Source organism: Helianthus annuus, chromosome 10 (assembly GCF_002127325.2).
Source record: "Helianthus annuus cultivar XRQ/B chromosome 10, HanXRQr2.0-SUNRISE, whole genome shotgun sequence".
Classification (NCBI taxonomy): domain Eukaryota; kingdom Viridiplantae; phylum Streptophyta; class Magnoliopsida; order Asterales; family Asteraceae; genus Helianthus; species Helianthus annuus.
In genome coordinates this window covers 67,185,376-67,213,234 of record NC_035442.2, presented here as the reverse complement: position 1 = coordinate 67,213,234, position 27,859 = coordinate 67,185,376, and the positions used below count along the sequence as shown (strand labels likewise).

General features: G+C 39.7%; 2 protein-coding genes across 4 annotated transcripts; one reads left to right on the top strand and one right to left on the bottom strand.

Moving 5' to 3' along the window:
* Window positions 1–2,953: 2,953 nt before the first annotated feature.
* Window positions 2,954–19,252, bottom strand: LOC110885250 (villin-2). Of its 2 annotated transcripts, none has more exons than XM_022132934.2 (23): window positions 19,103–19,252; window positions 17,559–17,660; window positions 17,291–17,390; window positions 17,138–17,203; window positions 16,816–17,052; window positions 16,208–16,385; window positions 15,513–15,654; window positions 14,936–15,095; window positions 14,696–14,846; window positions 14,361–14,461; window positions 14,138–14,293; window positions 13,283–13,351; window positions 13,137–13,205; window positions 12,888–13,025; window positions 6,185–6,313; window positions 5,805–5,949; window positions 5,675–5,685; window positions 5,451–5,591; window positions 5,023–5,148; window positions 4,869–4,928; window positions 4,500–4,794; window positions 3,496–3,761; window positions 2,954–3,266 (listed from the first exon to the last, which is right to left on the bottom strand). In XM_022132934.2, the coding sequence occupies exons 2-23, from the start codon at window positions 17,606–17,608 to the stop codon at window positions 3,153–3,155; spliced, it is 2,904 nt and encodes a 967-aa protein (XP_021988626.1). In that variant the 5' UTR covers window positions 17,609–17,660; window positions 19,103–19,252; the 3' UTR covers window positions 2,954–3,152. The 2 variants fall into 2 exon arrangements, with proteins under 2 accessions (XP_021988626.1, XP_021988627.1); XM_022132935.2 differs by having other exon boundaries at window positions 15,513–15,651.
* Window positions 7,201–13,297, top strand: LOC110885251. Of its 2 annotated transcripts, none has more exons than XM_035978467.1 (2): window positions 7,201–8,576; window positions 13,133–13,297. In XM_035978467.1, exon 1 carries the CDS (start codon window positions 7,347–7,349, stop codon window positions 8,502–8,504), a length of 1,158 nt encoding a protein of 385 aa, XP_035834360.1. In that variant the 5' UTR covers window positions 7,201–7,346; the 3' UTR covers window positions 8,505–8,576; window positions 13,133–13,297. The 2 variants fall into 2 exon arrangements, with proteins under 2 accessions (XP_035834360.1, XP_021988628.1); XM_022132936.2 differs by lacking the exon at window positions 13,133–13,297 and adding an exon at window positions 8,814–10,280.
* Window positions 19,253–27,859: the final 8,607 nt, after the last annotated feature.

Below are 27,859 nucleotides of genomic sequence, written 5' to 3'. Positions count from 1 at the left end.
TATTTTAATATAAATTTTATTTAAAACCGATCCATGGTTGCACAACTTTTATGCAATCAGGTCTAATACTACTATTAACAACATTATTTGTTTTATGTATATACATAATTCATGATACCCCGCGTTAAGGAAAGAACCATTGTAGCAAACGGGTAAACCCTAGTTAATTACATTTTGCTACTAAACCATCAAGTGTTTAGAAATTTACATCTTACCGTTAAGAAAAAAAGTATAGGTGATTTGAACCTTTGGGTGACACTGACACGTATGATATAATTTTGTACATTGTTTGTGAGTGTTAGATTCCAGCTTCGTTATTTATTTGTTTATTATGAGATTTACTTCTTCCCGTAAAAAAAAAAAAAATTAAATAAAAGAAACACACCAAACTATCTTTTTCAATTTAACATGAGAGTGGAAATTTTAGACGTACGAAAATTGTGAATTTCTAAAGAGTAATTAGTAAGAACATATGTAGTGGGTAAAGTTTGGGCGTGGAATAGGCAAAAACACTCCAATTATGGGTGTACACCGTCTCTCTGGGCGTTTTTTAGTGGATTTTGGGTTGGGACGTTTCCTTTAAAACGTCTGATTCAAAGTGATGACCAATAAAATTTTTGTAATGTTTTTTTTTTAAATTTTTTATTTAATTCAATTATAATATCTAAGGCCATGAGGTGTGGTTTCCCTTTCCCCCATGGCAATTAGACGCCACCTCACCACCTAGTCCACCTCATCACTACTCCCCATGAGTGGGGTGGGGTTTCCCTTCCTTAGCCCTTCCATTTTTTATTAATATTTTATTTAATTAATTTTTTATACACTTCTTTCAGAAAATCTCAAATAAATAAAAAACAAACACAAATTTCATAAAATTTCAAATAAATTGCATAAAAATTTCAGAAAATTACAAATAAAAAAACAAACACAAATTACCATCTAAAATTAAATAATAAAAACAAATAAACCTACAAATACCACTACTTGTCATCAACGGGATCGACACGGAAGTTATTTCAGATGTGGTCGATTAAATCCGCAACCCCGTGTTCTAGGTTGTGAAGTTCCTAGAACGTTTAAATCATTGTTTGAACCTGCAACCCCGTGTTCTAGGTTGTGAAGTTCCTTCGTCTTCGTCATTTCCATCTCAGCAATAATTTTCGTCATCTCAAGCATGGCGCTAAGTAAAAAATTTCCTGCATTTTTCTCATCCGATGAAGAACTCATGGCGACTATTTTTAAAAAATGGAGAGTGTGAAATTTTGTTTTAAAAAATAATGAGAGAGGAGGAGATTTTTTTATAGAAAGTGTAGAGTGTAGTCAGGGTTTGGGTAAAAATGAGAGGTTTATATAGTGTTTAAAAATAAATTAATTGAATTTTTTTTATCATTATAGCAGTTGCAACAACATTATATTCAAATGGTCAAATTGTTTCTTCTTCGGGGCGGTTGGGGATTACTTACCGATGGCACCGATTTGAGCTGGGGGGGGGGGGGGTGTTCTCGATCGGGGACTCGCTCCACCTCAGCTCCCCGATCAACATGCCGACCGAGGGGTCAAAAACGTATATACCCAAAAATTTCTATGAAACAGGGGGTAAAAAACGTATATACCCAAAAATTTATATACAAAAACTAGATACTCCCCACTACTGAGCGAAAAGTTCGGGGGGGACGGTCACCCCCTCCCGCCCCCACTAAGCTACGCCAATGATGCCGAGCCCACACCCCATCGTCTAATCATTGCAAGAGTTCAAGCCTACTCTCCTTTCTAACTTCAACCCTCTTTGCTAACTCGATGCGACATGTCGCTTCATAATCTAAGGATGAGCAATATTTTCATTCACCACTACACGTAGTATAACTGATTTGAGTTGTGTTAAAATATAATTGATTTAGAATTATGGGCTTTGGCTACTCCCAAGACAAATCTTTTATTCCTTTGTTCATAGTTCAAGCTATTGACTTTCCGTTTATTTTTGTGAACTTCCATTTTTTCTTCTATAATATCAAAATTTCCGAGTCCGCCTTACTTTAGCTTTTTCCTGGGTTATAAATATTAAAAATTTATATATACCTTAGTTCATTTGATCAGTTAAAATTGATAAATCCAAAACACAATTCATATGTTTATTTCTTTCAAGACATCATTTTTAAAACGAACCCTATTAAACTATGTATAATATGTATAACCAAATAAGTCAAACATATTGTAATAAAGATTTTAAATTGTAAACGGACTAAAAGTTATAAACATGCATGCCAAAGTTTTGAACAAGTTGAGTACATGAATTATACAAATTTAAATTATATTTTAACAACTATAACTAGCACTTATTATACTAACTATACTACTATTATTATTGTTATTATTATAATATAATATTAGTAATAGATAGAGAAGAAAATGAAGTTTTAGGGACCAATCATCATGAATATGGACAAAGAGCATTAGCCATTTAGCATAATATCCAGCCAAAAAATTATGTCTATTGATTATTCAAAGATATTAAAGTAGTTGTTTTTATTATCTATTTTAATGTTTAACCATAAATAAGTTTGTTGACAATTATTTTAGTAGCCTGGCAAAAAATTTTAGAGTATATCGTTGAAAATGACAAGTTAAAGAAATAATTTGTTTTTTTTTTTTTAATGCTGCCCACTTTTCTTAGGCAATTAAGCATAACAAATACAAATAATTACAGAAAAAAATAATTCGATTTGAACGGCTTAATCGTCCCATTACTCATGACTTAGCTGAATATATAATTCTTAACTCGTCAAAATCAAATGATTAGTTCCTATTATATAACAAAAACAAAATGGATATGATAATCTCATAATAGATTTACATACTAATGACTTTATGAGATACAAAAGTAAAAGATATGGACATTGTTAAGACTTAAGAGTATCCAAGGTGACGTCCAAACCGTAAGCGAATACAAAATATATGTCCAAACCGTAAGTGAATACAAAAGATAAAATCATCAAATATGACATTTGTAACCATTGTGGTCAAATAGATCATAGAGATCATATTTGGGAAGGTGTTACTTTGATAAAATTTGATATAAACCAGCATTAAATAAAATAATAGATATTTTGAAAAAAAAAAAAAAAGGTACCATTTATTTTGAAAGATTTGAATATCTAGAAGAGGTCAACTTTCTTCTTGATATGATCTTGCTTCCATCTTGGTAACTCATAAAACTTTTCCTTTGTCATCTTAAATACTTCTTCGAATTCTTCAGGGGAGAGATAAGTCTGAAATTTCATTAAAACACAAGTTATATGTAGCGCGTACTAGAATGGGTCAATTCAGGTCGTACTTTGGGTACGTTTAGCATATTATCTATCGAGCATTTATTTGTATAGAAGTGTAGTTGAAACGGGCCAAAAGCGAAAACCTCCTTTAACGGGCTTTTTGTTTTAAACTAAAAGCTACCCGCTCCTCATTCAAACAAGGCATGTAAACTAAAATAACCAAGATTACCTCTCGTTTCTTGAAATCGATTCCTGTAACAGGGTTTGTTGATTTTGATATCAGTTGGTCATAACTATATGTGCTTTGAGTGTCTTCACAAGCCTTTTCCTCCTCGTCTGTTTCTTTTACCGAAGACTCTTCTTCGTTGGTTTCTGGATTTGGCTCAGATGTCTCACTTGCAGCTTCAGAAACTTCATTATTTTCGGGTTCTTCACTCTTCACTGGAGCTGGATCGGGAGCTGGATCTGGAGCCGGAGCCAGAGCTGTAGCTGGAACTGCAGAGAACCATGAGTTGTTTTTTTATTATATTGATGTTAATTTTAATATTTTGGATCCCATTATCCAATTCCTTTTAAGTTAGTAGAAACAAGCTACGAAAATGGAAGCCGAAGTATGCATGGAAAACAGGTCCAAGGTGTTGTGTAGAACAGTCGACCCATTTACTTATTGATGGGCTGTTTGGGGTTATGTTTTATCTCTAACGGGTAAAGTTAAGAGATCCCTTTTAAAGTAAACGGGTCAAATGGGCTGCAAACCGCCCAAAGTGTATTTTAAGTTTACTAGTCGCTAGGCGCTCCCAAGTCGGTCGATTGGGAAGTTGCGAATTATAAAGAAATTAGTTTTTGGGAAATATATATATGTCGAGTATCGTAAGTTTACTTATATTTATAACAAAATACGTGGATATCAATAAAAATAAAAGAAAAATACATGTCCAAACAGTAAAATATTTCAAAAATGATATTCATTCCTTGAAAATGATATTAGTTCTTTATTATTATAGACATAGAAATTATGTTTTATTTTTTTTAGTCAAACTCGGCCCAAGTTGACCAACTAGATCCGATTCTGGCCGAGGTTGACCATGTTTGATCAATTCTGCGTAATAAGGCAGAGCTGAAGAAAATCGCCTCGACAACGTACCTTGTAGGCCAACCACGACCCATTTCTCTCCACCTCTAATTTGTGGTGTATATAGGTAAAAAGACGCAAAGAATGTAGCGCATACATACCCTGGTCAACGATCGCGGAGTTGGTATTAGGTGAGCTAGGTTCTGAAGATGTATTTTTCTTCTGTTGCCTACCAGGGGGAGAATCAGGCAGCGGTCCCTTCCTTTCAGCAGTTAGAACATTCGATAAAGCAGCAATCGCAGCTGCCCTCTGTGAAGCCCGGTTAAATACTCTAGGAGCAGTAGTAGTAGCAGGTTTAGTAACAGTAGATGATTTAAAAGCAGACGTCAAAGCAGCCATGGCTGATGCTCTCTGAGTTGCTCCACTTTTGTTCACTTCAGGCTTATTATCATAATTCTGCAGTAAGAAATAAATTAGCCACATTTAAGCAATAGAACATTATAAATCATGAATTTGTAGCGGTCGTTTACCTCGATTACGCCTGGGCCAAACAGTAGTATAGCTTTCTTTTTAAACGAGTTTGCTTGAACCTAATCGTGTTGAAATATAGAAAGAAGATACAATCAACATTTAATATGAAATAACTATACAATCAACATTTAAATGAAGATGGAAAGCACATACAGTAGCTTTTGTAGGATCCCATGAAAAGTATGTTGTGAAAAAGCAAGGTTCACTTCCTGCTTGTACTCTATATAACGGTACATTTGGGGACAAGCCATCCACAGAAGCAGCCAAGTCTACGTATTTCTGAAATCAATGTGTTTATAAACACATGAACCCGTACAACATATGCTTACAGAAAACTAAAGGTGGCAAGATAGCCAAGTTGTGTAGCGGGTTGGTTTGACCCACAACCACCTTTTGTCCCTTTTTAATAATAATTTACCATTAAACGAAAAATACGTTATTACAATATTATTAATTATTTAAGAAAGTGATTTATGCCTCTCCATTTCAAGAGCGTTTTGCTATTTGTGGGATTTACGATATAGTGTTGTATTTAAGAAAGTGATTTAGTTGAAGCATAGTAGTTATGGGTAAGCTGGTACCTGACCAATTTCAAGAGCGTTTTGTTTTTCCTTTGGGTCTACTGACTGACCGACCCAAACGATAACCTCAGCATGCGTATCTAATATCATAAAATCCTCTGCCAATAAGTCATCTTGTTCAAAATTGTAGACTTCTTCAACCTGTCATGCAAGCAAACTTAATTTGAGGCAAATATTACACACATTCTCAAATTGGTTCAAGAAAAACGATATGAGGAACTCACCTCGAACTTTCCTACGGATCCATTAACGGCAAATGACATAAAAATAATCGGTTAGTGTATATAACATGAACAAAAACTGAAGCTAATCAATAAAAACAGCTTAAATGCTTTTTTGTTTTCCCTTTAAAACCTTTGGATGATATTTCAAACAAGTGCGGTTCTCTGACAACTTCCTGTGTTACTTTTTTACTGTCGTAGCTTTGTTTGCCTCCCACTGCAAGCCAGAAAGCTAAGCTCTCTTTTCCTTCTCTAGCGAGTTTTGTGGTTACGCCAGGCTACATATTTAATAAAATTAAAGAGATTAAATAAACTATCAAGCATTGGAAACTATATAAGGTCTAAAGGTCCTGAATAAATATGTACAATATTCATTACATGTAAGCATATACTATGCATTACAAAATAAATTAATGATATGATTTTATTTTATTTTTTTAGATCAAAGGTGTGTGTCTTGTTAAGAACCTATGAAAAGTAGACAAGTTAAGTTAAGATCGTTGTAAAGCATACCTTCAAATATTCAACAACTTTTCCTGTTAACTGCTGCTGCTCAGCTGTACTCTGGTTTCCATGCCATGTAAAAACTGATGAACTAGTTTGTGCGATAAAGCATCCGTATGAATTTAATGACGTTGCGGCCTGAAAGAGATTATGCATGCAAGTTCTGATTGACTAAAATCCTTCAAAAGTCACAGGGGCATGTTCTATAGAACAATTTTAAGTTGAGAACATAAGCACTTGTGCGTGGTGCGAGTCACATATAGTGGAAGATAGAAAGAGAGGCGATTTTGCGGTTACATAACCACCTTATGTATCACACTTAAAGCAATAGGTACAAGTTAGTTCTTTACTTACAATTAATTGGTTCTATATTGAACGAATCTCTCTTTAACTATAACTATATACAACAACAACAACAACAACCATGCCCAGTGAATCCCAAATAGCAAAGCTACCCGTAGGGTTTGGGGAGGGTGGGATGTAGGCAGACCTTGCCTCCATCCGTAGGGATAGAGTGGTTGCTTCCAGAGAGAACCTCAGCTCCAAAATAAACAATAGACCAACACACAGATACCAGGAATATAGAAATAGGAATTTACCAATACCAAAGAAGTGGTGAGATAGTAACGTAAAAAATATAAACATGCACAACAGAATATAGGCCTCACTTACGTACAAGAAGGCAATCACTTGTAAGGTCCCCTTAAAGGAAAGAAAATAAAATATCTAAGCCCTTAAGGCCCAACTAAGACCTTACTGTACCATCTTTATAAGTCCTTAACCATAATCCTACACCTCCACGAAGTCCTTATTAGCACCGTATATATTATTATTATCATTATTATTTAGATTATTCTAGAATGTTTATATTTGGTGATAGGAATCCTTGTATTTTAGGAATTGTTATCAGTTCCTAGTTCCTAATTAGGTGCTTGTATAGGTTCTTGGTTCTTCCCTATATATAGGGGTTTGCTTGTATTCTTTATGAATCAATCAATAATATCAATCCATGAATACTTTCATGGTATCAGAGCCTCGGTTCTGAAATCCCAAATAACCCAGCAGATTTTTTTTTTTTCAGCCTATTTCTTTTTCCAGCAGATTCTTTTCCCAGCCGTCCCCTTAGTTCGATTTCTTTTCCAGCCGATTTCTTTTCTCGGTTCTGGTCATCATGCCCGGCACCGACAAACCTGAATCCTCGGATTCCAGTTCGAAACCAAACCTGTTGCACCCTGCTTATTCCGTTACGAACATTCAGTCAAAAATTCGTACACTGGATGGCACAACGGTCACCTATTCAGCATGGGTCAAGATATTTAAATTACATGCTGTTGCCTACAAAGTTTCGGCCCACATAGACGGCACCGCAGCCCCATCAAAAACTGATCCCACATACGATTCTTGGCTCGAACTTGATGCTTTAGTTCTACAGTGGATATGGAGCACTGTCTCTGACGACCTCCTGCCTCGAGTCATGGATTCGGATGGCACCGCACGCGGTGCATGGGTCAAATTGGAGAAAATTTACTTGAGTAACAAGAAAGCTCGGGCGGCGGCGTTAGAGACAAAATTCGTAAACCTTACTCTTGCAGCATGCTCCTCCTTGGATGATTATTGTCGAAAGCTGAAGGATTTAGCAAACCAACTTGAAGATGTTGATCAACAGATTTCCGAGTCACGTCTCGTTCTTCAATTGGTCCATGGATTGCCTCAAGAATTTGACACTACCGCCTCATTAATCAACTCTACCAACGCTGATTGGGATCAGGCTCGTTCCATGCTCACCGATGAACTTATCCGCATAGAGGCACGCAAATCCAACTCTTCCTCGGTCTTGGTTGCCACTGGCCCTTCTAATCGATCTTCACAACAGCAGCCCTCCCAGCAACAGCCGCAATCTTGGAGTCAACAACAGCCGCCAGCATGGTCTTCTCAGCAACAGCAGCCTCAAAACTTTCACCGCAGCCGCGGACGCGGCCGAGGATCGTGGAACAGAAACAGGGGAGGCCGTGGAGGTCGGGATTCAGGCCGCAACCAATCCTACTCACCTTGGCCGACCCAACCACCACAATACCCTACATGGGCCTGTGGAATGTTCTACCATGTCCCTACCCTTCACAACCGGCCTGGCCAAACCCTGGCCCTTACGCACCTCACCACACAGGTACTCCTCCATCTGCAGCCAACAGGTCGACAAACACAGGCCCTTCGGCCCCACCTGCCTACTACACGGCTGATCAGCAATCAACCGGCTATGGACAGCAGGCCCCACCTGTTGGTTTCGACGCACTTAACCCAGCAGAGTTGCAAGCAGCATTTAACGCCATGAATATGAATCAGCAACCACCGGACCCGGGACTAATGGACACTGGCGCGGGCTCCCATGTTACCGAGAATTCAGGTATAATCTCCATTCCCAATTCTTTTTCTGTAAATCCAAAAATTCTTGTAGGCAACGGGCAATGTCTCCCGATACAAGGGTCCGGCACTGGCTTTTGCAAAATCCTTGACCGCACCTACATCCTACCTAACATACTTTTTAGCGCGTCCGTTATCAAAACTTTGATTTCAGTTAGACGCTTTACACGTGATAATAATGTCTCTATTGAATTTGACCCCTTTGGTTTCACTGTGAAAGATCTCAAAACTGGACAGCACCTTTCCTGCCACAATAGTACCGGAGACGTCTACCCAATCACACCACCACAACTTCCGCCACAAGCCTGCTTCATTACCACATCTAATCTACCATGGCATGATCGACTTGGGCATCCTGGAGCGCAAGTCTTAGATATTCTTAGTCGAAAATTTAATTTTTTATGTAATAAAGACATATCTACTACTTTTTGTAATTCATGCCATCTATCTAATAGTAAACGTTTGCCTTTTTATACGTCCAGATCCTTCACTTTTTCCCCGTTCGACATTATTCACTGTGATTTATGACCTGTCGTCAGTAAAACCGGTTATAAATATTACATGGTTCTTATAGATAACTTCTCACACTTCGTGTGGGTCTACCCTTTGAAATACAAATCTAGACTTTCCCCACCTTTGTTAAATTTCACCGTCTTATCCTTACCCAATTCAACCGCCCCATAAAAACCTTCCAATGTGACTTGGGCGGGGAATTTGACAACAACATGTTTAAACAATTTGCTCATCAGCAGGGACTCCTATTTCGGTTCTCTTGCCCTCAGACATCCTCCCAAAATGGGAAAGCCGAACGAATGATTCGTCGGTTAAACGACATCATCCGGTCCCTTCTCATACAGGCCCATTTACCTCCCGCATTTTGGGTCGAGGCTCTTCATACCGCCACATACCTTCACAACATACTTCCCACGAAACGCCTAAATTTTTTTACACCCACTTTTGCCCTTTATCTTCGTCACCCAACCTATGATCACCTCCGCGTGTTCGGGTGCGCATGTTACCCGAATACCTCGGCTACCCAACCACACAAATTACACCCACGTGCAATTTGTTGCATCTTTTTAGGTTACCCCGCTGATTTTCGTGGGTATCGGTGCCTCGACCCTACCACAGGAAAGGTTCACATATCCCGCCATGTCACCTTTGATGAGCAGACCTTTCCATACTCCCAACCTATACCCTCGGCTACATACTCTTTTTTGGACGACTCGATCCCCACCGGGTTTACCTTCGGCCAAACGCCGACCCCCAAACCCGATGTCACGGCCCCTTATCCGTTTACCTATTCTCGTCGACCACGGTCCACTGCCACTCACCCCTTAACCCATCCGGCCACCGGCCCACAACAACCTCCACAATCCTCAGCCGGCCCACCCCCAATCCCTAACGCCCCACCCGGCCCAGCTACTCCAGCCGCCACACACCCAGCCCAGCCCAACCAACATCCGCCACCCTTACACCTCGGCCCGCTTCTTCAAATAACATCCACCCAATGTCGACCCGATCCAAAACCGGTTCGATTAAACCTCCGGTTTACCCAACCCTTATGACCACCTCTATTTCGCCCGTCCCAACCACCTATGCTAAAGCCTTTGCCGACCCTAATTGGGTACATGCCATGCAAACAGAATTTAATGCTTTACAGGAAAACGAAACATGGGAATTGGTTCCACGACCTCACGACAGACGGTTATCCGATGTATGTGGCTCTTTCGTCACAAGTTTAAAGTCGATGGGTCATTGGAATGGTACAAGGCCCGATTGGTAGTTAATGGGAAATCACAGACAGTGGGGGTTGACTGTGACGACACTTTTAGTCCGGTTGTTAAACCGGCAACCATCAGAACGGTTCTTGCTTTGGCGGTCAACCGTTCATGGCCTATTCATCAATTGGATGTGAAGAATGCTTTCTTTCACGATCATTTAAACGAGACGGTATTCATGCATCAACCACCGGGATTTGTTGACACTCGTCGTCCTAACTTTGTTTGCCGATTAAAGAAATCTTTATATGGCCTCAAACAGGCGCCTTGGGCTTGGTACACTAGGTTTGCCTCATATATTTTGCAGACGGGTTTCCGCAATAGTGCTTGTGATAATTCATTGTTTATTTATTCAAAGGGGGCTGACACGGCTTATTTGCTTTTATACGTGGATGATATTGTTCTTACCGCATCTAGCACTACTTTGTTAAACACTATTATTCAGACTCTGTCCCGGGAATTTGCTATGTCTGATTTGGGAGCCTTACATTATTTTTGGGATCAAAGTTTCGCGGAATCCCCATGGCTTGTTTCTGTCGCAATCTCAGTATGCAAAGGATATTCTCACACGTGCCTCCATGACTGCTTGCAAGCCTTGCACCACACCGGTCGATCTATCGGCTAAGTTCAGTGCCACCGAGGGTCCGCTTTTTGACGATCCGACCCTATACCGAAGCTTAGCGGGTGCTTTACAATATCTAACGTTTACTCGGCCCGATATTTCTTATGCTGTGCAGCAAGTTTGTCTTTTTATGCACGAGCCCCGGGAGCCACACTTTGCTTTCATGAAGCGCATCTTTCGATATCTTCAGGGAACAATGGATTATGGTATTCGGATCGTGAAATGCGCCTCCCAAGACTTAATTGCATACTCAGACGCTGATAGGGGTGGCTGTCCGGATTCGCGACGCTCGACGAGTGGTTATTGTACTTTCTTGGGTGATAATTTAATTCCGTGGTCCTCTAAACGACAAGCTACTGTTTCACGTTCTAGTGCCGAAGCGGAATATCGTGGGGTCGCAAATGCGGTTGCAGAAGCTACTTGGTTACGAAATTTATTGTTTGAGTTGCATGTTCCCTTGAAGAAAGCTACGGTGGTTTATTGTGATAATGTTTCCGCCGTCTACTTATCAGACAATCCTGTGCAGCACCAACGAACAAAGCACATCGAAATTGACATTCATTTTGTACGTGAGAAAGTCCGTGTTGGCCACATTCGTGTGCTTCATGTTCCGGCTGCAAATCAATATGCTGACATTTTTACCAAGGGCCTTCCAAGAGACTTGTTTCAGTCATTTCGCTCCAGTTTAAGCGTTTGTACTCCGCCCGCTCAAACTGCGGGGGAATATTAGCACCGTATATATTATTATTATCATTATTATTTAGATTATTCTAGAATGTTTATATTTGGTGATAGGAATCCTTGTATTTTAGGAATTGTTATCAGTTCCTAATTAGGTGCTTGTATAGGTTCTTGGTTCTTCCCTATATATAGGGGTTTGCTTGTATTCTTTATGAATCAATCAATAATATCAATCCATGAATACTTTTAGTCCTATCTTGGACCATATCCTCAGAAAGGTGCATCTCTAGTGACATAATCCTACGCCTCCACAAAGTCCTATCTTGGACCATCTCCTCAGAAAGGATTTAACTATAACTATATATATATATATGGGGAGAGGTTCACTACAAAAGACTAAATTATTGCTAGAACAAAAAGAACAAACCTGAATCGTTAACTTTTTCTATCAATGGTTCATGTTTTTAAAAACTTTTACCTCTTGCGTACAAATGTCTAGATGATGTAAAAAACCATTAAACTAATTTGAACATATGTTATTTTTCATTTTTAAACGTTTAATTACGCATGTGTAAGTTTAATAAATAAACGAAGTTTCTTTATATATTTTTCTAGAATGTTAGAAGAGATGAATAAACATTGCATTTCAACCATTTTCTTGTATTAAATTTTTAAATTTGAAAAAAAAAATTGAGTGATTTATATTGTTCTTTCTATTCTCGCAAAAAATTGTCTTTTGCTTAGAATCCTCCCCTATGTGTGAATATATATATATATATATATATAGAGAGAGAGAGAGAGAGAAAGTATAATGTACAAAACGCCTTAACGTACGTTAACGTACGCGACAAAATGACGCATGTACATATGAAAATCACGCACGTTATGAACTTTAAATACCTAATCACGCATGCAGGATTTTTTGTACATAATCACGCATAGGGTATGTAATCACGCATAGGTATATGTAATCACGCACGTTTAAATAATCACGCAGGGGACTGATTAATCACGCATGGACCTGATCTGACGGTTACTATACTCGCGTACGTGAAGTATGATAAGGCTTTTTGTATGTTAACCTTTCTCTCTCTCTATATATATATATATGTGTGTGTGTGTGTGTGTGTAAGAATCGTGTGATTAGCAGACTGGAATAAATGATGAAACCCTCCAAATAATTCTCATATATATTTATCCAAATGCATACCACATCTACTTGAATAGCTTTGTTATTGTGCATTGCAGTTCCTGATATTTCAATCAAAGCAGAAGTATCTGGATTGTAGGTCTCATCCTTCAATCCCTTGTCTGCAATGTAGCTTTTGTAACCAGAGCTCAGTCCTCCCTAGTAAAAGACCATACATACCATTGCTAAGCACCAAATAACAACTTATCGACAAATATCTAAATTATAAATAATATCTAACCACTAGTACAACTTTATATATACAGGTACCTTGAGAACAATCATAGGCTGAAAGATGGCAACAAATTGTGGTGGCTCTTTTCCTTGATGAACCCGACCCTGCAGAAAGAAGATTGTAATTTTTTTTTAATTTGTATTCAACGCTGCGAAAACTTTTTTTTTTTAAATTATGTTACCTGCACTGGTTTGCACTTGAGAGATTTGAACATTGATGTAGCCTGCTGGGAAGCCAATGTTTGGTCCTCCTGAGGCGTAAAATGTTAAATAACATAAAGTTTGACCATATGCAATTTCCAAATATTGAGAACTAGATAAAAGAAAATAGGCATGTAAACGAACCGAACCATCATGAGTTGTTCATGAACATGTTCGGCGGGAAGTTTGTTTATTTAATAAACGAAAGAACATGAACACAATTTTTTGTTCATTTAATTAAACGAACGAACATGAATACACGTTTTGTTTGTTCATATATGTTCGAGAATGTCCGTTTATGTTTGTTCATTTATGTTCTTTTGTTTACGTTTGTTTATGTTAGTTCGTTTATGTTAATTTCAATTTCAATTTCAATACATAAGTAGCTATATTTATATGAATGTTAAGGAATTTTCTAACTACTTATATAAATATAACTAACTGGTAATTGGGCTTTCTAGTAATAAAAATGGGGTTTCTAATGGAATTTATTGTAATTAATCACTAATTCATATAAAAATTTACTTTATGTTCATTATATTTAGTCAATTATGTTTATTTGTGTTGTTTATTGTTTGCTAAACTATGTTCATTTAAGTTTGTTTGTTTACGTTCGTGAACCGTTCGTTTAGGTTTTAAACAAACAAACACGAGCATGCCCATTTTCTTAATAAAGGAACATAAACAAGAAAATATGTTTGATTATATGTTCGTGTTCAGTTAAAGTTAAATGAACGAAGACAAACATGCCTCTGTTCATATCCGTTCGGTTTATTTACAAGCCTAATTTCCAGTGTAAAAACACCATTTGCATAGCTAAATTTATTTTATGTTACCTGGATGCTATCCTTCCCAATCCAACAGCAGAGATAATGATCTTTTTTATCGTTAACATCGTAGGAGTAGTCACAAATATAGCAATCTCCACTGTAAAATTTACCGATATCTTCCTTGGGTACCGGTGTCTTAGATTCTCCATCAATATGCCATACCTAAAAGGCGAACAACTTTAAATCTTTTTATTCCAAAATTTCTGTGGCGAAAAGTTATGGATCAAACCTCAAGTTCTCCATTTTCGGGAAGCAATGGTGGAACTTCCTCCTCTACGGGAGAAGGTTTCGTCTGTCCTTTGAGAAGACCACCTTGTTGCTTCAGCATAGCTAGTAATTAAGAAAAAAATAACATCATTGGTACCCCACCATGAAAGATTAAAAACGGGTTCGCGTTGGAATGGATGCATTTTCGGGTGCGGTTTGAAAAAAAAAATATACAATTTAGGAGGTTATGAGGATTCAATATAGATTTAGGGCGATTTTCAGCCGGTTCAACCCGTTTGAGATAAAAGACAAACCAAATCGACCCGTTCATAAGTAAACTGGTGAGAGTGAGTCTACCTGCTACTTTCCCTCTACCCTCCTCAAAAGGAGCAGCGGTTGAAGCTGTTGTCCATGACCCGAAGTTGGATTTAAATGAACTTGTCTCGTGACTTTGCATAAGTCGGGTTACAAGAGTTGACTTTGAAATATTATGGTTCACAATGAACTCCTGCATATGGTTATAGGGGAACTCAATAACCAATACACAAGATGAAATGAAGGTAGAGATAGAGATTATTTTGTTTGATCACTGCCTACCTCAGCAGTCTGCATGGCGGCTTTTTTATCTTCCAGTCGTGTTGCTCGACCAACCCAAACAAACACGTGTGTGCCACAATATAATATATAGCATTTATCGGTGCGTAGTAATGATTTGGAAAGTTCCCCAACTACATCCTGTACTTGACCTCCAGCAATGCTGCCAAAAAAAAAAAAAAAAAAAAAAAAGGTTAGCATGATGCACATTTTCATGTAATAGCCAACGAGATCAACCTTCTATACCCACACTAGAGGTGGAAAATTGGCGGCCGGGCCACCTGTCGAAACGATTCTTCTCAAAATGGATACTTTTTGTTGAGGTTTGAAAGAGTTGGGGTTGACCTGAAACACTTTTTCCCAAGACTTTCGTATATTTAAAAAAAAAAAAAAACTAGCGTGTCAAATATGATTACAAAACGTAAACTATTTTAAAATTAATAATAATATATTTGACCCCTTAGAGATAAAACAAATACTCGAATCAACCCCATTCGTGAATACTTGTTAACATGTTTACATCTTATATGGTTGACCCCCTCAATTAAGAATCACAAAGAACTAAAAACTGCAATTATACCAATAAAGTTTCGCAGGAGTTTTCTCCGGAATTATATCATTTTCGCTTGCTGTCTTCTTGCCAATAGACGCAAACCCACCGAAGAGAGCCCAGAATTCACCTGAGAGTCCAGAACCTTCTGTTGGTTGTTTTCCATCATCTGCTGCATGTCAATAAAATGATAAAAAAAAATCAGATGTAATAAATGAGCTTGGTTTAAAAAAGCGGAAAGCGCACAAAAGCGATGAGATCTAAAACCGAAGCGCGAAGCGCAAAAGCGGTGAGCTTTTCGTACGCAAAGCGCAAAGTGATTATATAATTTATTTTATATATCCCATAAGTGTTTGGCATCCAATACCTATGATTTAGCTATAATTAAGCTTTATATATGTTTTAAAATGAAAAAAACATAAATGTACAGCATAAAAAGCCTGTTGTACAACACTCAGCTGCATAGAAACACCCCATGTACAAAAAGCGCGCGCCTCAACTGCGCCTTATGTCGATTTTCCCCCTAAAAAGTGCGCCTCATCTGCGCTTCTTGTACACCTTGCGCCTTATGTCACACAAGGCGATCTAGTTTGCGCGTAGGTGCGCTTCGCGCTTAAGGCGCGCTTTTTTAAACCAAATAAATGAGGAGCAATGCTGTTAACCTTAAAATTATATAATAGTATATCATAGGTAAACATAATGAACTTGACTTTCATAAGCCCTACCAACAATTGCAACAGTGCAGTTCCCCTCATGATATTTGTCCTTTAAAAGCTGAACAACATCCAAAGCTTTGGACCTTTCATTATTATTTGTATTTGCCCCATTGAATTGAAATATTCTATCTTTCGTGTCCAAGATGAAGATCTCATCATGATTTAGTGAGGATTGAGTAAAAGGGACCTGAATCCAAAACAAATATATGGTTTTGATAAATTAGTGTAGACGTAATACTAACAACAACTTAAGTTAAATATTAGAGGTGGCAATTTCAGTCTGCCCATTTATGACCTCGGGTCGTGTTTATTCAAATGGGAAGATTAAAAAGACGAGACAGAAGTGAAATGTGTCAAGCGGATTGAAATTCGTTCAGTCTATTTCTAGAGCCTACAACCTCTTGTATCACGTTATTTTAAGGATTTACGTTATTTCTATATTTAATGCATGCCTTGTTTGGAAAAAAAAAAAAGAATCCAAAAATAAAGAAGTATTAAAGAGGGCCAACACGGCGCGCCCAACCCGTTTTTACCCTTGTTTCAACCCAAACAAGTTATCCAGCCCACCCGACCCAACTGTTTGCCACCTCTATCAAATATTTTGTGGAAAACCGGACCTGCTTCAATCTGGCAACTCGTTTTCCTTCACATGTGTACAACCGTGTTTCATAGTTTTCGTCTTCGGGTGTCTTTATGCCAGATGAAAAACCACCCTCTAGTGGCAATAAACATGGTTTAAAATACGACAAAAATCTACTAGATTCATGACCTTGAAGTTCTCGGTATTGTACTGCACGACTGCCAAGAACCACATCAAGCTCAACAGCTTTCATAGATGCTGTTCCAGCTTCATCCTAATTCACATCATGAATTCACGGCATTTATGCGACTAAATATACATAAAAAGAAGCAGAAACACAAACAAATAGCTAGCAATACCTGGCTAGTATCTTTGCCCAGCCAAAAGTGTATATCATATTTATACGCGCCGGCCTTGCCAGCAGTCTGCAAATACACAAATCATTGAAATATAATCATCCCGTAGAAGTATAAACGAAGGAGAAAAAGGGATATTTTGACGGCCGTAAGCACCTTTAAGACGATGTATGAATCGCCAGAGTAGAATCTACCATAATCAGAATCTGGCAAAGCTACAGGTTGGAGGTTCTCAATTCTCCATATTTCAATCCCTCTAAAACGAGTCAAGAAAAAACCATACAGAATAAACTAACCCAATAACCGTACATGCATCCATTAAACATCATTAGTTCCTTTATTCTTTGCAATGGAAATAGACTAATAATATCAATCCATGAACAGTTTATTTATATAACAGATGTAAGGAACTTGGTAAGGATACACTTTTTGACCAACTCCCTGAAATGCAGGCTCCGAAACTTTAGTTGACATGGTGCACAAATCTTGCTTACGAAGAGAAGAAAACCTTCAAATCTTTCATGCCCTGCGGTTTCAAGCAATCATAAGCATAGTTGTTAATGGCGAATAGCGACAAATATCGATAAGGTACCTATATGCTACATAGCATTAAATAGCGGTCGCTATTTGTAAATAGAGATACCTTAGAATTTTTTTTTTTAATTTTATATGTATATTATATCAAAATACCCTGGTATATACGCTATTTTACACGTATACAAGGTTTAAAAGAACGGAAATGAATTTCGAGACGGTTTCCCTTCGCCTCATGAGGCGTAAGCCTCGAGGTGAAACGAGGCGTAAGGCCGAGGCGGTATTAATAAATAAATATAAAAATTATATATATTATAAAAATGATAATACTAACTAATTTCATCATCAGATTCATCAAAATCATCAAAAACACACTTAAAAAGACATGAAATGCTTGAAATTGACACAAAAAGTCAAAAAACATCAAAAGCAACTATCAAAATCCCTGAGGAGCACCCAAGGCGCAGCTTTCTTAGCGCCTTAGCCCTTCTGAGGCGCATATACATTAGAAACACCATGATGCGCGCCTCAGACTCGTTTTTTTGCCGTTTCGTTTCGAGGCGCGCCTTCAGGCGCACGCCTCAAACGTTTTTTAAAACCATGCATGTATATTTAACAAAAACCTAAAATCCAGCTATTTTATAGATATATTTAATTGCTATTTATATTAAAAAAAAATAAACAATTAAAGGCCGCTATCTATCGCTAGAGACTATATAGCGAGCATGTACCTATACGCCATGCTATTCGCTATGGCGACCGTAGCGATCGCTATTGACAACGATGATCATAAGGCAAATTAAAGTCTTTTTTATATTAACTTTTCTCTATAAATCATTTTCCAAAATCATGAGTCCTTTTAAAATCATCACAAATTACTAGAGATGACCTGTAACATCCGGCCTCTCATACCAACCAATATTGTCCGCTCACGGATTTGTTTTTGGTTGTCCGGGAGGAGACTTCCCAGGAGGTCTCCCACCTGAACATGCTTAACCATTGCGCCCAAAACGCAATGATCATATTTGAGTAGTGACATTCCTTATGACACGGTATCTCTCTTGTTGACAAAACATAACAATGTGGGATCTGCCTAAGATGTCACGTGATCATAGTCTAACGATACGTATACTTCCTATACTCATTAGAATTTCTCATCAAAATACATATTTTCATAATTTTGTTATTCGCGTTTAACATGCACAATAGATTTTTTATATTGACAACATTTAACAAATCCAAACATATGATAAGATCAAAAGAAACAAATAATTCCTCATACTCCCAACAACATTTTGGATAAATTCCTAACAAATTAATAAAAAAGTAGATTCGAACCGAGATCATCAAGCTGAAATCGAAATGAGAGAAATCATATGAAAACCATTTCACAACGAAAACACATCTGAAACGATTATCAAAAGGGCATTGTACCTAATGTGACACATCAAACGATTACAATGGTAGAATAATTTGTGTTGTTTCCCAATCTTCTGTTTCCATAATTGTAGGATTCTGAAATGCAAATATGAATACGAGGTTTCGATTAAAAATGGAGATCTGAGGAAGGTGAACTAAAATTGGGGTGCCAATTTTGTGAGATTATTGGCGTCAAATTCAAAATAGAAGTTTGTGATGGTAGTGACTTGGGCCAAAAAGCATTGGGCCGGGAAAATCTGGGCCTTCATGATAAAATCGTGGGCTGTTTTTTCGGTTCATAAAGTCCAATTACCAGCCCATTCTTTTTCATTTGATGCCATTAGAATAGGATGAGTTACCCGAAAATCAGGGCTGTCTCCGAAAATAACAAAAAAAAAAAAAAAAAGTTGGCCCTATGCGAGATAAAAATTTTTGGCCCTATTTAGCAAATTTTCATGTATTATAAACTCATCAATTATTTAATCACTAAAATTTATGTGAAGGTAATTTAAATAGTTATTTTTAGCTAAGCATAGTTAAAGGAAAAGATGTAGGTGACAAAATTATGCATTAAATGTCATATATAGCTAAAAATACTAAAAAATGAAGCTAAAATAGACAATTTAGAGACGCCAAGATTAGAACCCGCGTCTTCTTGTTATCTAAGCAAGGCAATAACTACCTCGACAAGAGCTTATCTGTGTCACCTTTCCATTCTGTATATATATATATATATATATATATATATTCTAGCTTATACAACGTAAATTTTATACAAAATTAAAAAGATTTGGGCCCCCAAAGGGTTTGGGCCTCGTGTCGTCGCCCACCCCGCACCCCCTCAAAGACGGCCTTGTCGAAAATGGCTAAAATTTTGTACCGGTGTCGAAAATGCTCGGTGCGGTACGATACGGTATTTGAAGATAAAAATCGATAAAATACCAGTACCGATACCAACAACGTCAAAAAGTGGATACTGAATTAGTACCGAAAATTATTATGTACAGTAATTCGATAGTGGTAGCGGTTCGGTTTCAGTATCCCTATATTAGAATATGAAATTAAGGGGAAATGGATACACCATACGGATATGAAATTTCAATCCTAACGTGTTTGGTAGATGTTATTTGTTTGAATTGAAACCTGATTTAAGTGGATAGAATGTTTGTGAGAATAAAGGAATGGAATTTGAATAATTTTTCTTTAACCTTGTTAAATAAATAAAAGAATTCAAGAATTAGGAGTCCCGGCAGAGTTTTTAGTAGGCAAACACTCCAAAAATAAAAGAAAGAACAAGAGATTTTTGGGGCTATTTTCTGTCTATTTTTCCAATGCAAACTAGGGGTGAGCAAAAGTTGATACCCGACCCGACCTTATAAGAACCCGATCCAACCCGAGAACCGGAAAAGCATAATCCAGGGAACCGAAACACTACCCTATAAGATCGGGTCGGTTCCGGGTATTAGGGATCTCGGTTATGTCAGTCATTAGTTAAACACCGACCCGAGCACAACTTCACTTCCAGGTTTGTATTTCAATTAATGAATCAGAAGAAACAGAGCATTCACGTTCACAGCTTCATTCATTCTTGTGTTATATTTTGAAGCAGGTTTGGGATGATACACACCTCCAATTTCCAGGTTTGTTTTTCAATCCATGAATGTTGTTTTTTAGGAAAAGCGTCGAGAGTGTGCACCCACTAATTCCCGACAGCATGCTCGTGCTGCCATATGTTTCGTGCATTAGAAAAGTAGAACTAATATATAAAAGTTATAAAAAAAATAATCAGATTTATAGAAATGTACCGAAGCCAAATTGTTGTTTTGTGGCAAATACCAAGTGCATTCACTCATGAGTCGTAAATAGATGAACACGCTATAAGAATGTGGTAACATTTCTCAAGTAAAACACGTTGTATTCTCTAAGTCACTATATACGATATTTACCGGTGGATACTAGTAAACACATGTGATGCATTGCTAAAAAGCTATAATGTATAGACTGATGTATCAGTGACGAATTGAAGAAACACGTAACTAATTTGATTGTTAATTAGTTTGGTTTATGTTTCAATCATAAGGGTTAATCTTTTTTGGTTTCCTGAGCTCCTTAATGACCGGATGATCCTGCAAAACGGAAACACCGTTAGCTCGTTAAGAGGGGAATATGGGGGGTTTCCCTCTTAACCAGACTCCGGCGTGAGAATAAGTATCTGCTTTGAGGAGATTAAAGTGAGTAAAGAGTGAGTGTAGAGGGAATAGAATGGTTTAACCTGTGAACTAAGGTCTCTATTTATAGCCGGAGAGGTGTGGATGTGGGCTGATGGGCCTTGGGCCGGAAGGCGATAACGTAGCGGATATGCTCCTTGTCTCACTGGTGTCGACCGTTAGTGGCTTCTAGAAGCTCTCCGGTGCTGGGGCACCGTGATTGGAGCCACGTGTCACTTTTATCGGCCTCGTTGTCCCTCTGCTACCAGCAGGTAAGTGGAGATTGTGGGGCAGGTGTCTCTGCCCTGTGATTGGTGCCACGTAAGCGTCCTTGAGTACTTTTTGTCTCTTGTACATCAGACAATCGTGGAGCACGATTGGGCAGAACCTGGAGGATGCGGATTGGCTCTTTTCGTCTGCCACTTGTACCTTGTGTATCTTCTGAAGTGGTCACTCGCTACATGTCCTGCGCGACCCTTACTGAGCACGTTAGTAGCCCGCGCAGGATTATAGTTGTTGAAGACTCTTATTCAGAAGGCTAAGTGTTGAGGTCAGTGTTATTTCTTGTTTAGACCTCGCGCGAGGTAAATCAATGCTGAAGTAGGTCGCGCGAGGTTGAGATTGAACATTTTGCTGATTAAGGAGTATGGTCCTGCGCGCGACCTGTAGGAAGGTTTGCGCGACCTTTTTTGGGACCATACCCCTTTAAGCCCCCCAGTCCAGTGCTGCACCATGCGCAAAGTAAGTGGTTGGAGCTCTGAACTTAAAAAAAAGAAGTTAAAGCTTTGAAAGTGCTTGCTTGATCCTGGTTGTCGGCGCGCGTGTAATTGTTGGTTACTATGGCGCGACTACCAGGTTGGCTTTTGGTGATTCACTGCCTTTAGGTTGACGCGTGCAGGGTTATTGGTCAATTGTTGCTGATGCGCGGCCTTAGTATCTTTTGCATGAAGTTTGTAGTAACTTTAGGCGGGAAAACCCTCGAAATTTGAATTCTGACGAGTTGGCGCAAATGTCGCTGATGGCGACGTTTGAGTTGACTGCTGACACTGCTGTCATCAAGTTGTCCCTAACGGTTCGGCTTTCCGTCAGGCGAATGAGGCCCACGCGCGCGTGGTAACCGTCACTCCGATAATTCCGCCTTTCGTGGCGTTCTGTAATTGGGCACGTGCGCGGTGATCTCGGCACGTTTACCCATCGCATTAAATGCGATGCGTATATATATCCGATGAGATGATGGAAGGGATCACTTTCTCTTTAATTGCTCCTATTTTCTCTCTATTTTCTGCAGATCTTCAAATCTTCAAGTGTCGATATCAGATTCTTGAAGAATCTTCATCGTATCTTCAAAACTTCTTCCGGAACTTTTCGAAGTTTAAACTCAATACTCATGGCTGAAGAACATCATGAAGACAATCCTGGTGAAAAAGGTCCTGTTCCCGTCCTCAAATGGGATCTGGGGCTGTTCGAGCAGATTGTTCTGAATTTCCGGTTTCCACCGGAATGGGATGCTAAGTATCCCGGTCAGAATCAGACGGCCGCCGATGCGCCGCCGGGCTATATCACGTTATTTGAGGATTTCTTTCATCAGGGCAACTTCCGGTTGCCGGCGAAGAACTTTATGGCCCACATTCTTCGATTTTATGGGTTTCATATCTCGCAGATGAATCCTCCTGGGATGGTCAGGGTTCGACACTTCGACCTCTGCGCGCTTTGACTTCTGCTGGGAAAGAGATTGTTTATCTTTCCAGCGAGGAGTCTGTCGGATCTTCCAATGCGGAGTTAAGTTCCTGGTCTACCATCTTTGCAGGTGTGTTGCGCGACTTGGGTATTGACCCAGAAGAGAAGAAAAAGAAAACCAAGAAGATGAAGAAAGTCATCACCATCGATGCTGATGTGACCAGCAAGAAAGGTGGTAGCAGTCGCGCAACTGCTGGTGTTGCTGATAAAGGTACCCTCCACCTACGTCAAAGTAACTTAGAAGATTACGTTATTATCAGTGACTCATTTGAAGGTTTATCGCTCATAGGCGAGAAGGAGGCGGGAGCTGCTGGTTCAAAGAGCTCAGGGAGCGCGGGTTCTCGCAACCCTGATACTGGGGTCACTCCGTCTTCTTTCGCGCATGAAGAAGAAGAGGACGAAGAAGAAGTAGAGGATGAATAGACTGTTGTGAAGTTGATCAGAAAAAGGAGCAGGGAGGCTGTGGTTGGTGCGTCTGTGATGTCAAAGCCTGGTGGGGTCCCTCTGATCGGAAAAAAGAGCAACCTGTGCTCTCTGTACAAATTTTCCCCTGATTAGTTTCTTTGTTACCCTGTTTTCCTCGCCGTTCCATCTATTTAACACTTCATTTTTTGCAGAGGCCAAAAAGAAGACCCCTGAAAAGAAGGGTGTCACCATCACAGAACCTTCGGAGCCGGTGCAGAAAAGGCCTAGGGTTACCAGGGTTACCATCAAACCATTCAAGCGTACTGATTCTCAGAAGGAGAAAACAAAAGCTGGCGAGAAGCTTATTGAGAAGGAGATGGATGAAAAGGGAGCTGTTGACCAGCCTACTTCTGAACCCAAGGAGACCGAGGTTACTGCTGCTACTTTTCCTAAAAAGGCGCAGGGTCCGGAGGTCGTTCACATCACAGGGCTTGACCAGCCCATCCATGAGAGGGGTAAAGGTCCGGAAGTGAAGAAACCGGTTAAACCTTTGTTAGCTGATGCCCCCGTTCAAACTACTCAAGTAGCCTCTGCTGGTGGGTCTGGTTCGGCTGTTGATAAGGAGAAACTTGCTGCTGCTGGTGGCGCGAGCTATGGTGGTCCTGGAGGTTTTGTGCCGCAATATCCTATCGGTCCAAAAGATACTATCGGAGATTTGTATTACAAGACGTATACCGAGGAGTTGCGCGGCAACGCTCCACAACAAGCTCCTTGGGGTTTGAAGCAAAAAGACGCGTTCAAGGATTTCTCAGCATGTCGAGAATGGCTCTTAAATTCCTTCACTCCTGGTGAAGTGAATCGCCAAAGGGCGCGAACCCATGATGGGTTGTACCAAGCCTACGTTGTTGGAGAGGCCAACACTCGCGCTGCCAATCACCAGATTGTGCGTGAATGGCGCACAATGGTTAAGGAACGGACTGATTAGGAGAAGTATTGTGACCGCCTGTTGAAAGAAGTGAAGGATTATAAGACTGCTAAAGCTGCCTTTGTTGAGGAAAAGACGAAATTTGAATCTGATAGGAAATCAGAAGAGTGGGGTCGTGAAGGCCTTCATGGCAAATTTCGTGCGGCTGAGGAGCTATTGTCCAAGGAGCGTGGAGAGTTCAAGAGAATATGTGAAAAGGGCAACCAGCGCGCGTATGCGGCTCGCAACAAGATTACGGAGCTTGAGGGTAAGGTTGTGGAACTGACCGAGAAGGTTGAAGATGCGCAAGCAGCGAAAGAGAGTGCTGAGGTTTGTGACACGTTTGCCTTTTCTCCCTTTGTGCATTGTTTGTATAATGTGTCTGAGTCTTTTAGCCCTCGTAGGTTGAGCTGGCTGAGGTGAAGTCGCAGCTGTCAGGAAAAGACAAGGATCTGATCGCCAAGGACGTCGAGATTGTCGAGCTAAAACGTCGCCTACAAAAGCAGGTTGACAAAAGTGAGTCCTTGGAGATCGATCTTGAGGCTGAAAGATCGAAAGTTGCTTCTGCTGAGGAAGCCAGGCAAAAGGCCGAGGAGGCGCGTGCCATAAGCTCGTCTGCGCTGAATGTGGTGCAAAATAACTATGCTGAGGTACAGGGTATTGTTGACACGCTGTCCTCGGAGGCTGAATGGATGCGTGGCAGGGGATTAGTGCTGGTATTGTTCTCTTTTTAACTTGTGTTTTATTTAGTAAAGCCAATTTCTCATTCGTTTCTTTTGCTGTGGATGGACAACTCGATTTTGAATGCTGGGGAACTGGACAGGACTGTTGCTGCTCTCATAGATGCCTCGCGCGCGGTTGGTCACCATGGAGGTTATTTGGAATGTGCGCAGCATGCTGAGGAGACTATCGGGCAGGAGTTTGACACAAGTCACTGTTCGGTGGCTGATGAAGCTAATGCGGAGTTTACTCGTGCTGAAAATGCATACGATCACCTAGCGCTTCCTGTGATGGACTTGATCACGAAAGCTTTAGAGCATGACGACTGGTGTTATCGTCTTAAGGCTATTCTGGACCCACTAGAGATGGTTGAGTTATCTGATGAGGAGGAGCTGGCGGGTGATGGTGGTGATGGTGATGGTGATGGTGACCAACATGACGATGACAAACATGACGACGATGGTGATGGTCACGAATGAATAGATAGGTTTTTGTGCCTTGTAGTTTGTTTCTAGGTTTTCAATGTAACTTCTTGCGCGGTTGTGCTTATTTTGAATTTAAACTGATGGTGACTTGCTACTTTTGCATGTAATCATTGCGCTTCCTGTTAAATGTAATGTTTTGTTTGCTTTTCTTGTTCAGTTACAATTATTGCACTGTTGCTAGAAACTTTGGTTAAGTTAGCGCGAATAAATGTAAGTGTGGCTCTTGTGTGAGTGTAACTGCCCGGTCTCGCGCTATGCTCTCGGAGGACCTTGGAGGCGTAACTCAAGAGCTCGTAATTTACTGAAGTGTTTTCGTGCTAATCAAAAGTTTAACATGCATTTGTAACGTAGAAGTCATTATGGTAAAAGAAAACATAAGGCATATGCTTTCATTGATTTGAGAAACAGGCGCTTAGGCCAACGTACATCGTAAATTAAAAGGGCGTTTAGCCAACATAGAAATCAGAAAGGCGCGTGGCCAACATAAGAAAGTAAAGGCGCAAGGCCAAAGATAGTTACATATAGCACTTGCGCAGTTGTTGCGCATTCCACGTGCGTGGGATGATGTATCCATCCAGAGTGCGCAATTTGTATACCCCTTTCCCTAGCACTTCATGCACTAAGTATGGGCCCTCCCATTTGGGTGCTAGTTTTCCTGGGCGTTTAGCGTTTGAAGCTTCGTTGTCTCTAAAGACGTATTCTCCTGGAGTGAAGGTCAAAATGCGGACTCTCGCATTGTAGTACCTTTCCAGCTGTGTTTTGTACTTTGCTTCTTTAATACGCGCAATCTCGCGCCTTTCTTCCAGTAATTCTAGGTCGAGACGACGCTCTGCTTCATTATCAACCGTGTTGACTGCTGTCATGTCACACCCCAACCGATGGCGGAATCATCGGGGCATGGCACTGAGCGAAACAGATTGTCCAGAAGTTTCCATAACAACTATCATCACTATTTAGTTTAAATAACACGTCCCATACTGTGTCCCAAATAATAAAACAAATTATTACAGATAACAACCAGGCAAATATTCTGTTCCGACAACTCAGATTTAAATGTAAATAATAACATATTGTTTAAATGCTCCTAAAGACCCAGCCTAACAAGATCTACAAACAACTATGCTCTAGTTGCTTATTCCTGACAGACAACTATTTGTTGGGGGGCTCTAGAGCTTTATTCTAGCCTTGCTTTCCTAGCAAGCAAACATCTTAAACACCTGTCACTTACATTAAAATAAAGTCAATACATGTAATGTAAAGGTGAGCATACAAGTTTGATAATAGCATAATAGAGTTTGAATAGTTTACGCATAACCAGCACGTACACAGAGGAAAACGAAGCATGTTAATTATCGACATGGATCTATCGATACCAATGACTGCGGGTTGACTGTCCGAGACAGTTCGCAATACATGATTACCACCGTAATCCATGCAAGTAATTGTCCTTAACAACCCCCGTGTGAACGGGTGTTGAGTCCAAACTATAGTACTACGTCGTTAAGGCAGGTAGACAGCATTCCACGTGTAAACATAACAACAAGCATTCATTTAATCACGTAATACATGCGAATTGGTTAGCGTTCAAATAGTTTGAGTAGTGTGATTGATTGTGTTTTGAAATAAGTAACGTATGTAACACCCAAAAGTGCTAAAAGCAAAAAGGGATCGAGTATACTCACAGCGATTGATTGATGGATTGAAGGGAGCGCTTGAGAGTAGGGTTAGCCTGAATAGTTCGATAGCATAACGATGAGTACACGTAAAATGGAAACAAGTGATGTTGGGCCGGATAGCCTGGTCGATCGGACGGTAAGTCCGATTGGACGGCTTGACCGTTCGGTGAACCACTCCGTTCAGACAGTCTGTCCGGTCGGTTGGTTAGGCCGATCGGATGGACTGTTCGAGTGGATTGTTTCTTCCTTTGGATAGGATGTGTTTGTGTATGATGGTTTGTACTTTTGAGGTTTTCGTTGTAGTATTTGAGAACATTGAAGTGTTCTTACCTTTCAGGTCGATCGATCGAACAGGCCGTTCGATCGGTCAGTTTAACCGATCGGTTAGTCACTTCAGTAGTTAGTCCTCAGCATGATGTCACCTGATCGGACAGTATGTTCGATCGGATGGCACTCCATTACGTCGAACAAGTTGAAAATCGATTAAGTGTTGAAGCATAGTATCTCATGATCCGAAGAGTAATGTTTACCAATCAATCGTTCGATCGGACATTACTTCGTTCAATACCATACTTCAT